General features: G+C 39.0%; 1 protein-coding gene across 4 annotated transcripts in view; it reads right to left on the bottom strand.

The window, feature by feature from the left end:
• Window positions 1-14,674, bottom strand: part of RALGAPA1 (Ral GTPase activating protein catalytic subunit alpha 1) — a 142,167-nt gene that overhangs the window by 67,572 nt on the left and 59,921 nt on the right. For all 4 annotated transcript variants that reach the window (XR_014492269.1, XR_014492270.1, XM_083360894.1 and 1 more), the window contains 8 exons: window positions 13,226-13,442; window positions 11,756-11,932; window positions 9,449-9,601; window positions 6,104-6,297; window positions 5,908-6,006; window positions 5,658-5,813; window positions 2,944-3,072; window positions 2,319-2,444 (listed from right to left, as the gene is read on the bottom strand). Coding sequence is in view for 2 of the 4 variants with exons in the window: in XM_083360894.1 (XP_083217020.1) it covers window positions 2,319-2,444; window positions 2,944-3,072; window positions 5,658-5,813; window positions 5,908-6,006; window positions 6,104-6,297; window positions 9,449-9,601; window positions 11,756-11,932; window positions 13,226-13,442 (1,251 nt within the window). In the remaining 2 variants the exon portion in view is untranslated. The remainder of the gene's footprint in view (window positions 1-2,318; window positions 2,445-2,943; window positions 3,073-5,657; window positions 5,814-5,907; window positions 6,007-6,103; window positions 6,298-9,448; window positions 9,602-11,755; window positions 11,933-13,225; window positions 13,443-14,674) is intronic.

Raw genomic sequence — 14,674 nt, 5'->3', positions numbered from 1 at the left:
CATGTGTAGAGCCGTCTCTTTGGTTGTTGGAAAAGAGTGTTTGATATGACCATCGTATTCTCTTGACAAAATTCTATCAGCCTGTGCCCTCCTTCATTTTGCACTCCAAGGCCAAACTTGCCTGTTATTCCGGTTATCTTTTGGCTTCCTACTTTAGCATTCCAATCCCCCATGATGATAAGAACATCATTTTTTGGTGTTAGTTCTATAAGGTGCTGTAGGGCTTCATAGAACCCGTCAATTTCATCCTCTTCAGCACTGGTGGTTGGGGCATAGACTTGGACTACTGTGATATTGAATGGTTTGCCTTGGATTCGAACTGAGATCATTATGTCATTTTGAGGATTGTATCCCAGTATTGCTTTTCCTACTCTTTTATTGACTATGAAGGCTACTCCATTTCTTCTGAGGGATTCTTGCCTGCAGTAGTATACCTGATGGTCATCTGAATTAAATTCACCCATTCCTATCCATTTTAGTTCGCTGATACCTAAGATGTCGATGTTCAGTCTTGTCATCTCTTGTTTGACCACGTCCAGCTTTCCTTGATTCATGGATCTTACATTCCAGGTTCCTATGGAGAAAAAATCTTTACAGTATCAGACTTTCCTTTCACCACCAGACACATCCAGAGCTGAGCATCCTTTCGGCTTTGGCCCAGTCGCTTCATTCTTTCTGGCGCTACTAGTACTAGCCCTCTGCTCTTCCCCAGTAGCATATGGACGCCTTCCGACCTGAGGGGCTCATCTTCCAGCGTCATATCGTTATGCCTTTTGGTACTGTCCATAGGGTTTTCATGGCAAAGATACTGGAGTGGTTTGCCATTTCCTTCTCCAGTGGATCATGTTTTGTCAGAACTCTCTGCTATGACCTTTCCGTCTTGGGTGACCCTGCATGGCATAGCTCACAGCTTCATTGAATTACGCAAGCCCCTTCGCCATGACAAGGCAGTAATCCATGAAGGGGCTTAATAATGATACTTTCTGATATATGAATGCATTATGACTGACCATGCTCCTCATGGCATTCATTTTAAAAAAGTATCCACATCTACACAAATTCAAAATGTGCACATGGGCCAAAGAGTTTGGGAATCCCTGCCCTAGGCATCTCTTTTAAGGAATTTCAATTGTTTCCTTTTTTTCTGGAGAAGTGACCTGAATGAGAAGCTGAAAGAAACATAAGGGATTTGACTGTATTGTTTGGGAACTTTAGTGAACAGCACAATTAAGAAAAGATCCCTATTCTTTCTCTTTTCCTCTTTAAATTTAGCAATTTTATTCCTGGAAATTCCTTGGTCCATGTTAGTCCATAATTCTGACAAACTGCATCTGCATATTTATCTTTTTTCTTAGTTTCACAGGACTTTAACGTTAAACAAACATTTCCCAAGTGGCAGAAATCTGCCAAATCTGTGGCATAATCTGTGTAGATCAATAAAAATAAAATTATGGTAGGCTGCCATCAATGAAGATGAACTTGAAAAAGCTGTATTTCCAGGAGATAAAGTCTAAGCTTCTCTGACCAGGACTCCCTTCTTTATTCCAGTTCTGGGAAAATTGGAAAGCAGGATGTTTGGCTCTGCCCACCTAAGGCCCAGAATTAAAGAATGTTAAAATCCTGTTCCTGTCCTGAAACACACTGGGTACCCGTGCAGTCGTGTATGTATGCAGGGGACAGTTCAAGGAACGAAAAAAGTGGAATCAGTCTAATAAATCAGTCCTCAACTTACTCTGCTAAGTGAAGAGAACACCGAAATTGGGGCTTTTGAGCTTGAAACAAAGGTAGTTTTGGATGGATATAACCAATGTATGGCATACATAACCCATAATGGGATTTATTTCTCTCTCATACAATATTACAGCGTAAGATCATCTACTGAAACTATATGTAGGGAGGATGGGTAGAAGGAAGTACTTTTTCTCTCAATGGATATTTTAAACTGTGGATTTTGCTTCCAGCAGTTCCGTCTGCTCTGTTGGTAATGACAAGTAATATAGATTTTTTTAAAGGGGCTGGATACGTTTACAGAGAATTAGGCAATCACAGTTACTAATGCTAAGTCTTTGAATCAAAAGAATATGCTTTAAATACTGGCCACTGTGAAGCGACAGTGGAAGGGTACTATCCAATCCTGCTTTAAGAACTTGCAAATGCATCCAGCTGGCACCATATACCATAAAATGTTGCACAATGAACCTGTAATCCCAGCAGCATTCTTCATATGTTGTTGTGTCACATTTAGGTAGCTACATGGCCACAAAAATTAATTTATACTGCATAAGATATAAAAATAACACAGAGATTTCAAAACCTACCTTTACTTCAGTAAACTGAGACACAACAATATCAGGGGTGTTTGGGTGTAATGCTGGTAATTCACAATATAAATTGGGAAAACACACCAGAGAGCCTAAGAGAACTTGTGCTTCTACTCTTGGTGCCTGAGTAACAAATAACAATATGAATTATTAGTAACAATTAAATTAGTATTTAATCACAAACAAAGTTGAATAAAAGCATTTATTTTTTTATATTAATTTCATTATGTTTGCTTCCCTGTCTCTTTTGCTTTGTTATTTTGTATTCTTAAGCTCTCCATCTGCTGTCTCTCGCATTGGATACCTTATACTGAATGCTCCCTGCTATCATTTTAGAAAATATTGTTTTGTAAAAAACTGTTTGCCAGTTTAAATTAAAAGGCAGCCTAACTTGTAAAACAGTTCAGCAACTTTACTGCGGAAGGCATAATCAGCTTTACATATTGAATTATAATAAAAGGATTATGTAATTACTTTGTACATAATATATTAGGTTGCTAATAGTGTAACAAGCTTCTTGCAATGAAGAATTTTAACTAATAAACTTTGCAATTTACCATAACTTTTACTCTTATAGAAAAATTAATATTAAATAGCAACGCTTGAAAAAGAATCAACTTACATTGAGAAAAGATGATGCTGCTACTCTGCCAGCCGCTACAATGAAATCCATTATTAGCATGGTAGCACCAGGCAAACCAAGGGAAAAAAACTGTGGAGAACAGTGCTTTATGATTGTATTGACAATGTCCTTGAAGGAAAAGAAACACAAGATTCAGATTGTCTATCAAGGAAACTGTAGATAATGTGTTAAAATATAAAATACAGGGAAGCATCAGAATGGAACGAACCTAGTTTTTAAAAAAATATTTCACATTAACTATACTTTAATATAAATACTCCTAATTTAGTGACCACAATTGGGACTGGTAATCTGGTTGTTAAGTGAAGCAATTGCTAAGTGAAACTGTGATAGCACTCATGGTCTTATTTCAGCTTTCTTTGCTTTACAGACCTGCAAAAGTTGTAAATGTGAGCACTAGTCACAAAGATACTTTATCATTGTTGTAACTGTGAACAGTCGCTAAGTTAATTGGGGACTATCTGTGTGTCATCCAAATTATGATCAATTTTAATTATTGGTTCATTCAATCAATTCATAATGTTTTGTCTTGTTTTCCAAGAAATCACAATTATCAGATTTGTGTGAATCAATCGAAATGGAAAAAGTCTACAAAACAACCTAGAGGATAGAGAAAGGTAGGAGCAGAAAGCTTAGGATAACTTAAGTACACTCTCAAATCCAAGTGCTGCCGATCTGACAGCATAAAGGTTATTTTTGGCTTACAACCACAATTGGGACTGGATTTCTGGTTGTAAGTCATTATAATCGTAAGTATGACATTGAGGCCAGACCTGATTTTATAACATTTTTTGCGGTGTGTATTAGATGAATCTGTGGTCATTAAGTAAAAGCATGGTTCTAAGTGCAAACCCATTCTTCCATACCAAGCAAAAATGTTGGAAACCAGCAAAAAACAGTTGAAAAGTATAGTTGGCACTGAGTGGTATGGAACTTACAGCCTTAACTAATGTCTCCTTTACTCACACTTTTCAACTTATGCTGCTGTATATGGTTTAGGATACCAAAATCTTGTTCTGCCTTGATTTTGTTTACTTTTCCATCTCTTTAATAGATAAACTGCCAGTTAAAATTTAGACAAATCTATGTATGGTTCTCCAACAAGCAAGCACATTTTATCCTAGATAGAATTATGGTGTCCCACTAAAATATTCTTTCAAAATATATAATTCACTAAATAAGAAAAAATAGGAGATTCAATTGGAATTTAAATTTTTTGTTCATGAAATCATTTTCTTTAAGCTGGATATATTTTAAGCACAAGGTAACATTTTTCCAAGCATATACAGCAAAAATAAATCTAGAACTTTTCCTACAAATGATGTTTATTTAGTAATAGGGATGTAATATCATGTTATCTAAAATATATAAAAGCACAATTTATTTTCAAAATATAAAGTCTCTAATAACTCTCTAAAAAAAGATTTAGAATAATATTACAGGAACCAGTGTTTCATTTTTGCTAATGATCCTTAGATTTCTGGGAAGACAACTTATTCATCAGTATGATAAATTCTTGGCAATTATGCTGAAAATACTACTTTACCAGAACTGTTATAAAATGGTAATTAGATTGTTTAGCAAGAAATAGAAAGAGTATGTAGAAGATAAAAACTTGTAACTAAATTATTTGTCAGTCAAATTCTGAGTAGATTGCCTAGAACAGAGGTCCCCAGCCTTTTGGGCACCAGGGACCGGTTCTGTGGAGAAAAGTTTTTCTGCGGATCGGAGAGTGCGTGGTTTTGTGTGCTGCCTGCATCTTGCAGATGGGGCTTTTCTTGTTTCTGCGGCCCGGTTGCTGGCATGCCGCGGCCCGGTACTGGTCCACGCACTGGAGGTTGGGAACCCCTGGCCTAGAACACTTGAACAACTATAAAGCAGTTCCTTCGGATAAAAGTTGTTTATAGCCATACTGTTTCACATTGTAGATGCGGCACAAACAATTAAAATATTATTTTGAGTTTTTAAAAACTCTTTAATATAGACAGACAATGAAATATCAACAAGAATACTTGTCCAGAATCTTTGCCATCTAGTTTTATATACAAGCTTCTTTTTCTGGTATAGAAATCACATACACAATTCAAAATAGCCCACCTAAAACAAAGATGCACCACTTCAACTTTTTTGTCTGGTAAATGGAGGGCATCCACCAATATAACAGATTTCTCTTCTCATTTCCATTTCTTTGAAGAACTGGAGAGCTTTTCAGAACATTGAAAACAGAACTGTGGAGTAGATTTGGTCCATGCAAACAGATGTATTGAGCAGGAAGAACAAGGGAAAGCCCTGATGTTCAAGTTTAAGTCTGTGTAATAGTGGACAATGTCCTCAGCTTGTCCAGTGTCAAGAAAACTAATCTAAACTATTTTATTTGAAATGTGTTTTCAAACAAATCTAGGATTTCTTAAAACTTTTTTGGTGATTCCTAAATAATTTAGAAAATGACAAGGAAACCTCCTGAAAAAAAATGTCCATTTTTCCTGAGCTTCCCCTGAAACATACACCTGCAAAAATGAGTTGGAAGAGAAGTAGAATATATTTTCAACAGCAGGAGCTGAGTAGTATTTGGACGTTACAAAAAGACTTTTTATGGATGCCTTAATTACAGGGATATAGACTGCCTGTAAACTCCGTAAAACAAAGAAATTAGATATTTTGTTAGGAAGGTAAGGTGAGGTAGAAACCCTTACCTGATCAACATGAAGCAATCCACAATGCATTATATTGTAAAAATGAGTTAAAAAGTCCCTGTTTGGAGAAACATCTTGTCTTCGCTTCATTGTATTACAAATGAGCTTATAAGCATGCAATTTGCCTTGCTTGTACTTGTCACTCAACATGGTTGCCTAATATTAAAAAGGAAAGTCAAAATAGTAACAGTTCTATCACATCGTTGTTGTTTGTTTTTTTTAAAAAAAATCAAATGATAATTAAAATTACCTTAAAAAGCCATGGAGTAAGTATTCTCAATGGAGGGATTAAGACTGGCGGAGATGGCGATATCATATTATCAATTGAAATTCCAAGATTATCTCTAATCTGAAAATATTACAAAGTGTAACAAACATTTACATGAGTAAGATATTGTTGAAATGATTCTTTTAAAGTATTTTCAAGTTGAAATTCTCTCCATTACCTTAGCAAGATTTTGCCACAGTTCACAAAGGTAATCAAACACCTGAGCATGTATTTCAGGGTCCATTATGCAATTGACATCTCCTAAAATTCCTAGCATCCGTCTCCACATTACAGTAGCTACATCTGCATGCCAGCCAGTCAGGGTTCCTCCTGCCATCACACTGCAACATTCAGATGGAAAATCACTGGTTTCTGTAGGAAGAAGAAAAAACACACACATTATCAGGCATCTGTTCCTTTTTTGTGAAGAGAGTCAAAGCAAAGAAATATACTATGGAACTTATTTGTACAAGTATTTGTTAGATTAGAGAGCGGTTGGTGGTCCAGCCTATCCGAATCTGACCGATTGCAGTTAAGAACCTTTATAAGGTCTTATCTCGCGGCGATGAGGACGGTAAAGGCTAATTACTTCGCTTCCCTCATCGCGTCCGCAGATAATCGCCCGGCCACCCTGTTTCGGGTGACTCGCTCCCTTCTTAACCAGGAGGTGAGGGAGGATTCCTTACAGGGTCGGGCTGAGGAGTTTAGTCACCATCTGACGGACAAAATCGCTCAGATCCGGGCCGGTTTGGACTCTGACTGGGCAGAGTCTGACGTGGAGGAATCGGACGGTCTTGAACATGTTATCTGGACTGAGTTCGATCCTTTTTCCCCTGATGATGTGGACAGGATTATGGGGAGGCTGAGCTCCACCACCTGCTTATTGGACCCGTGTCCCTCCTGGCTGATTTATGCGGCTCGGGAGGAGACACAAAGCTGGTTCCAGGCAGTAATAACTGCCTCTTTGAGGGAGGGTGTTTTCCCTACCGCCTTGAAGGAGGCGGTGGTGAGGCCCCTTCTCAAGAAGCCTGCCCTGGACCCAGCGATTTTGAACAACTATCGTCCAGTCTCCAACCTTCGCTTTTTGGCAAAGGTTGTTGAGAGTGTGGTGGCACATCAGCTTCCTCTGTTCCTTGAGGAAACTGATTATCTTGACCCGTACCAATCGGGTTTCAGGCCCGGGTACAGCACGGAGACGGCATTGGTCGTGCTGGTGAATGATCTCTGGCAGGCTCGGGACAGGGGTTGTTCTTCTGTCCTAGTCCTATTAGACCTCTCAACAGCTTTTGATACCATCGACCATGGTATCCTACTGCGGCGTCTCAGGGGGTTGGGAGTGGGAGGCACTGTTTTACAGTGGTTCTCCTCCTATCTCCTGGGCCGCTCGCAGTCGGTGTTGACGGGAGGGCAGAGATCCGTTCCGAGGCCTCTCGTTTGTGGAGTTCCTCAGGGGTCGGTTCTCTCTCCCCTCCTGTTCAACATCTATATGAAGCTGCTGGGTGAGATCATTTGTGGTTTCGGGGTGGGGTATCATCAGTATGCTGATGATATCCAACTTTTTTTCTCCACCCCGAACCAACCCAGTGATGTCCTTGCCGTGATGTCCCATTGCCTGGAGGTGGTCCGGGTCTGGATGGGGAGAAACAGGCTTCGTCTCAATCCTGCCAAGACTGAGTGGCTGTGCATACCAGCATCTCGGGTTAACCAACCTATTCCATCGTTAACGATGGGGGGTGTTACCCGCCGTTGATAGGGCTCGAAACTTGGGCGTCCTCCTGGATTCACGGCTCAGTTTTGAAGATCACATAGGAGCCGTGACCAGAGGGGATTTTGCCCAGGTTTGCCTGGTGCGCCAGTTGTGACCCTATCTGGACCGAGATGCCCTACGCACAGTCACTCATGCGCTCGTGACTTCCCGGTTAGACTACTGCAACGCTCTCTACATGGGGCTGCCCTTGAGGACCACTTGGAGGCTTCAGCTGGTGCAGAATGCAGCCGCGCGAGTTGTGATGGGGGTTTCCCGATACTCCCATGTAACACCTCTATTCCGCAAGCTGCATTGGCTTCCGGTTGCCCTCCGGGTGAGATTCAAGGTGCTGGTGATGACCTATAAAGCCCTAAATGGCTTGGGTCCGGGATATTTGAGGGAACACCTCCTGCCGGCATCAAGGTCCCTTTGTCCTGTGCGCTCCCACAGGGCCTTCTCAGGGTGCCGGCAGTAAAAGGCTGCCGGCGGATAACACCCAGGGGGAGGGCCTTCTCTGTGGGTGCGCCTGCCCTTTGGAACCAGCTGCTCGTGGAGCTTAGGACTGCCCCCGACCTTTGCTCATTTCGCCAGGACCTGAAGACCTGGCTCTTTGAGCTTTCCGGCCCAGGCTGAGAGTTTTAATTGGGGTTTTTATATTTCCACTTCAGGAACTCAATTTAATCATTTTTAATTGTTTTTTAATTTTTGTATTGATGTTTTAAACACCTTGTAAATCGCCCTGAGTCCTATGGGAAAAGGGCGGTATATAAATCTAATAAAATCTAAATCTAAATCTAAATCTAGATTGGAGCAATGCTTAACCTAACAGGAAAAAAACAAAGGAACACTACTTTTTCCCCCTCACTTGGCATTCTCTTTCCAAATAATTTTCCCAGTGTAACCTCTCTTCTTACCTCCAAAAGCAGTTCTGAAATAGAAGGAGTTTAAAAAGCAAACTGAGAATTCTATGGAACACTAGCCTTAGAACAAATTCAGAAAAATGAAGGCACTGCATTTATGTGCACACCTGAAATGTAGTCCACCTTTTTACATTAAATGTGTTGCATTTATCTAGAAAATAAACTTCTAGTTAACACTGAAGCCAAGGTGTATGCACTGGATTATGCTTCCTCCTTAACTGTTCCATTCTCATTTGTCATAATATTATATAAACCTGTTTTGTATATTATGGCATGCATCTGGTGCAAAAATCGTATTGTATGCATTATATCTTGAACCATGGAATAATGTTACACTAATGCCCATTGCAACTACTGGCTTCTATATTTTGCAGCAGCATAGTTATAAAATGCCCAAATGTAAAGCTATAGGCTATATTCACCAAGAACTACCTAGAATTATAGTAACTTCTTGTATTAGGCTTTCTTAGGGCCACACAGTCCTGTCTATTCCAGCTAAAATTAGCATACATAGGATAGATAATTTATTAGCCACACTAATTTGGAGGAAAGCTGGAGAAGTGGGACAGTTAATGTACGAAAAAGTACATTTTCACCTGACAGTTCATGATAGAAAGATAATTCTACTGTTGTAAACTATCTTGAGTTTACACAATTAGATTTATGAATGGGTTATGTAGCTTCAGTCAATCATTAACTTAAAAATAAAAATCTGCTTTATTTAAGAGAATAAAGCCTCTTTGTAACTGATACAACTTCAAAAAAAATGGCCCAAATACAAGCTTTTTGAAAATAGTCTGTACTAAATTAGAAATGAAAGAAAAGATAGTCTTAAGTTTGCTATTCAAGACATTGCCTAGATCATCTGGTGTCTGTAAAACAGAGTGGTGAAGCTTCTCATCCAATTGCAGGTCCTTTTGTTCATTGTGATCTACACTCAAAGTAGCAGGTGATGGAGTCTGGGACCGGGATCCAAGAGCAGACTGAACTGGTGAAGCACTTTCAGAACCTGTGGAAAAATGTTAGCTATCAGAATAAAATGTATAGTTATATAATACTTATTCTGCTTTGTAAACATATCAACATGCTTTTTCATACTGATGGAATACTGTACTTAGTAATGATAAAAGTTAAATATTTATCAAAATACAGTATTTCAAGATGGTACTCATTATATTGAATTAGCAAATTTTAATTAAGCTAGTTTAAAAGTTATAGGTATTTTACTTCACTGATAATTTTCTACACTTCTGTACATTTAGGGTTCTTACAATTAGTAGAAATAAATAGAAATAAAACAGTAGAGGAAATATAGAGGAAAAGATGATAGAAATTAAACTATGGTAATGTTCAAGTAGGATCATAGATGATAGAGATGAGTGCTGACTTCCCATCTTGGAGGTGTGCCCATCTGAGATTTCCAGACCTGATCCAAGTAACTAATGGCTTAATATACTGTACATCAGTGGTCATACTTTGGATCTGATTTTCTCTTGGAGCAGTGGCAACAGGATCTGAAGTTGGGGGAAGATTTCCATTACTTAAAATCTATCATGGTCAGATTACTTTTTGACCCTGGAGTATCCTATGGCTACTTCCTGCTTTAGGAGGGAACGGGATGGGGAAGTGCATCAATTCTTGTTCTCTTTATCCTCTCAGAAGCCTTCTGCATTCTTCTGTACGGGCTCTAAGAGTTAGATGCTGGGGACATAGTATTATGCTGATTCTCCTCTTTCCACTGAGATCAGTTCCAGTGTTATAGGGGATGGAAAAGGGGGAGGGGTCTGCCATACAAATCTTCTTCACTGGGAGTGCCTTAAGAGCTCAACACTCTACCTATGTCCATTTAATATCTATATGAAGCTTTTGGGTAAGGTCACTCTATGGCACAGAGTGAGCTGTCATCAATAAGCTGACAATACTTAGCAATAAATCTCTGCTCCAGGCCAATCAAATAATGCTTTTGTCAGTGCCTGGAGTTTATGGAATGGAATGGGGGCATTCCGGATGGGGAAAACAGATTTCAACTCAAGCCTAGCAGGATGGGGGGGGGGCTTTGGATTTTAGGACTCCTGGATCCTTAGTTCTAGATGGGGTTATACTGTCACAGACAGAATGGGGAGGGGGTCCTCCTTCAATTTGGGGGGTCCTCCTTCACTTGAGACTCTTGTTTAAAGAGCACTTGTGGCCAGGGGATGCTTTGCTTTATGCTATTCCTTAACTGTACCCTTTCCTTGATCAGGAAGCACTACATATGATCATTCATGCTTGGGCCACCTCCCAAAAGATTACTGCACTCTATATTGAGCTTCCCTTGAAAAATATCTGAAAGCTTCAGTTAATTCAGAATGTAGCAATAGGGACAAATATAGATATGCCTCATTATCTCCATATTGCACGTTTGTTTTAAGAGCTACACTGCATCTTAATTTGCTTCTGGGTGCAACTGAAAGTGCTTATTACTACATATAAAGCCCTAGATGGCATGAGGTCGGGGTATTTGAGGGACTGCCTTAGTCTAATAGAGTCCCATAGTATTCAACTCATCCCATGAAGTTAGGTAGGAAGGATATATTGTTGGTCTCACCAATCAGGGATCTGTTTTCCATACTAGTGTCCACACTCTAGGATACCATGCTGCCTGAGATTAACTTGGCCTCAGCTCTGTTCACCTTTCAGAAAGCCTTGAAGATCTGTCTATTTTTCTAGGGAGTTGTGAATGTAATTTTTTTAAAAAAATTGTGAGCCAGAATACACTATCAATGAGTAGGTGACTAAAGGAAGACTGAACTGCAGCAGCACATCAGGATGCTGAAAAGCTTGTTTCATTTGGAATGGTATTCTCCATGTCCAAGCAATTCTTAATCAAATTAATAATATGCAAGATTAGAGAATGGTATCGTTCGGTTTAAGGCACTCTTAATTTGCCATGGGGTAGCACTAACCATATGGCAAGTGGATCTTAATCCACAAAAGCTCATACAGTAATATCTATGTTACCTTTAAGGGTTCTTGAATTTGTTTTGATTTTGCTATAATAGAATGACTATCTAGAAAATGGTTAAACAAAATATATTAAAAGCTAAATAGAGACAGCTGTAGGATGGGAGAGTGATAGAAGCATCTACAATTAGGGTTTTCCCCCCCCATCCCTTCATTTCACCTGTAATCGTAGCTGCTTCAGCAGATAGTGCTTGTTGATTGAGACTGCTGGTCTCAGAATCAATGTGGAGGGTAGTCAAACTAGCCACTTCTTGTTCTTCAGCGCTCTGCTGAGGGCCGGAACCTGTATCAGATTCAGCAGAAGTTGCTGTGCCACCTTCAGGACATAAACTGAAATCTAACAAGAAAAGAAAAGAAAGGACCATGTTCAGATCTAAGTTAAAAACAGAGCCATTACCATTATAAAAACAGCAACACTGAAATAGACTATATCACTGAAATAGTCTATTGCTACTTTTTTATATATATATTTGCTGTAATTTGCTGTAATGTTATTAAGATGTACAGTCAAGGGTAACTGCCAAAGAACTGTTATCTATGTTTGGGGATATGGTATATATTAGAGTAGACAAAGGAACAAAAAACCCAATGCATCTGAGTTCCTAGCACAGTGCCTTAACTACTATAGCAGACTGGCTCCCTTGTAGTTGGCTCATTTACATGTAAAGGCAAGATGGTGAAAGTTTCGCCACCGGAGACAGATCTGTTGAGAGAAGTATGTATAAGAAGGCCCAGGATAGGACCTCATCAAGAGAACTTCATTTCAACTACAAAATGCTGAATCTATTTAAGATATGTACATCTGCAAATAAGGACCTTCGCCAACTAAGATAATTCTTGAGGACTAATTCTGATGAAATAAGCCCAAGGAACTAATTATCATGAATTCATGCTGTTGTAAACAGGAGAGAATGAAGGCTTTATCTCTGTTCCTGATTGATAAAGAGTTTGTTGAGACAGGTATATACCCAAGGACACGCTCACATCATTTTCTCTATTGGCTGAATATTCACTAAGTCTTATTGGATGCCATATGTATCCTGTACTTTGAAACATCAATAGTAATGTTATGGGAAAAACAAACTTATGTAATACGAAAAACACTATTTAAAATATCTGTTTAATTGTGTATTTCCCATAGGCAGGATAAACCTATTAGATAGAAATTCCTGCTCTGAAACTATACATTTTGATAAAAGGGTCTTCCTTGTGGATTCTACTCCAGATTTTTACATTAATTTACTAATATTAACCTTTTCAAATTTAGATTTACATCCTATGTTGACGGAAAACACTTTTATGCAGCGGAAGCTTTCATGAACTGAATAGGGGAAGAAGATGATCATCAGCAATTTACCCTTTCTGCAGCATCCTATACCTTACCCATCTGCTCTGGATGATTTGAGGCCATTCTTCAGATACATGGGAGATGGGAATATAGGCATGTGGGAGATGGCTTGAAGGGAAAATAAAAGAATTCTACTCCCCTCTACATTTCACAGTTACAAGCTTCCACTAGATTGAAAGATGTCCTGTCCAGGAAGGGATACCTATCAAACAGCAATTGAATTTTCTTCTTAAAACTCCCTTTTATATAATTGTATGTAAGATTCAGTGAGGATATACTTGCTTTCAAATTTATGGCCATCATACTGGAATGCACTGAAGGAATCAGAGTGGCTGTCAGAACTGACAAGGTCACTGCTGCCTGCACTGGCAGGAGATGTCCATTCAGAAGGTACACCAGGATCATCAACAGGACGCATTTGATTCTGCTTGTTCAGTATATCAGGAAGATCTTTTGGTACTTCTAAGCTTCCTGGACTGCTTCCTCTTCTTGCCACATTCTAATAAATATATTTCATGTAATTTAAGAAAAAATAATAGTCAGAAATGACAGAATCTTACAATTATCAATTTTTAAAGAGGGGGAAATCAACACACTATGATATTTGCACCCCAATCCATCCTGACAAGAACTTTACCTCATAAAATCATAGAGTTGGAAGGAACCTCAGGGGTCATTTATCCAAGCATCTGCTTAGTGCAGGATCCACCAAGACATTTTTGAGATAACCATCCAGCCTCTGTTGGAAAGGAGAACTCACCTCCACATGTGGTAGTGTGTTCCACTGGCTGATAATTGTACTGTCTGGAAGTTCTTTTTAATATATAGCCTGAACCTCCTTCCTTTTAGTTGTAACCTACTGGTTATTATTCTGGTCTGAGGCATGGAATCTAAGTCTACTCCCTGTTTTGTATGACAGCCTTTCAAATAAGTGGACATAGTATTCTAAACTGACCATTCATAATTCCATGAGGTATCCTATGCTCCTATTAATGCACTTCATGGAAGCATTTGCCTTTTTAGAGGCTGCATCCCTTTGCTGGCTCACGTTTCAGCTCAGGTTGATAAGAACACCCAGATCTTTTTCACATGTAGTTCTGCTAAGGCAGGTGTCTGCCATCCTGTATTTGTGTCTTTCACTGTGTCCAGTCATTTTTCATTTTTGCCTATTAAATTTCATCCTGTTCATTTTAATCCACCGTTCAAAACTAAGCAGAGCTTTTAAGATATGAACCATCTCTGTCATCTTTGTGTCATCTGCAGACTTGACAAGAGACTTTCAAATTCCTCATCAAAGTCATTGATAAAATCATGAATGGCACTGGGCCCAGAAGAGAACCTTGTGATACTCAACACCTTCCTGGAACCATTAATAAGCACTCCTTGGGAGTATTCTTTCAACAAATTAGGAGTCCATCTAGCCCATATTTTACCATTTTATTAAGGAAAATACTATGAGGTATTCTATTGAAAGCTTTGCTGAGGTCCAGGTACATAATGTTTATGGTATTTTTATAATATCCCAACTAGTAACTCTTATCAAAGAAAAAGGTAAAGTTAGTTTGGCATGATTTGATTGGCAACAAACCCATGCTGACCCCTATTAATTGTACCATACCTATTCAAATGCTCACATATATGCCATTTAATAATAACAATAACATTGCTTGGTATAGACATCATGCATATAGGTCTAAAGCATTTTTGAAGACATGGACTTCTGTTTTCCTC

The sequence above is a fragment of the Vipera ursinii genome (genome assembly GCF_947247035.1).
Source record: "Vipera ursinii genome assembly, chromosome: 1".
Taxonomy (NCBI): Eukaryota; Metazoa; Chordata; class Lepidosauria; order Squamata; family Viperidae; genus Vipera; species Vipera ursinii.
The sequence above is the reverse complement of the archived record's forward strand: the minus strand, read 5'-3'. Positions and strand labels throughout refer to the sequence as shown.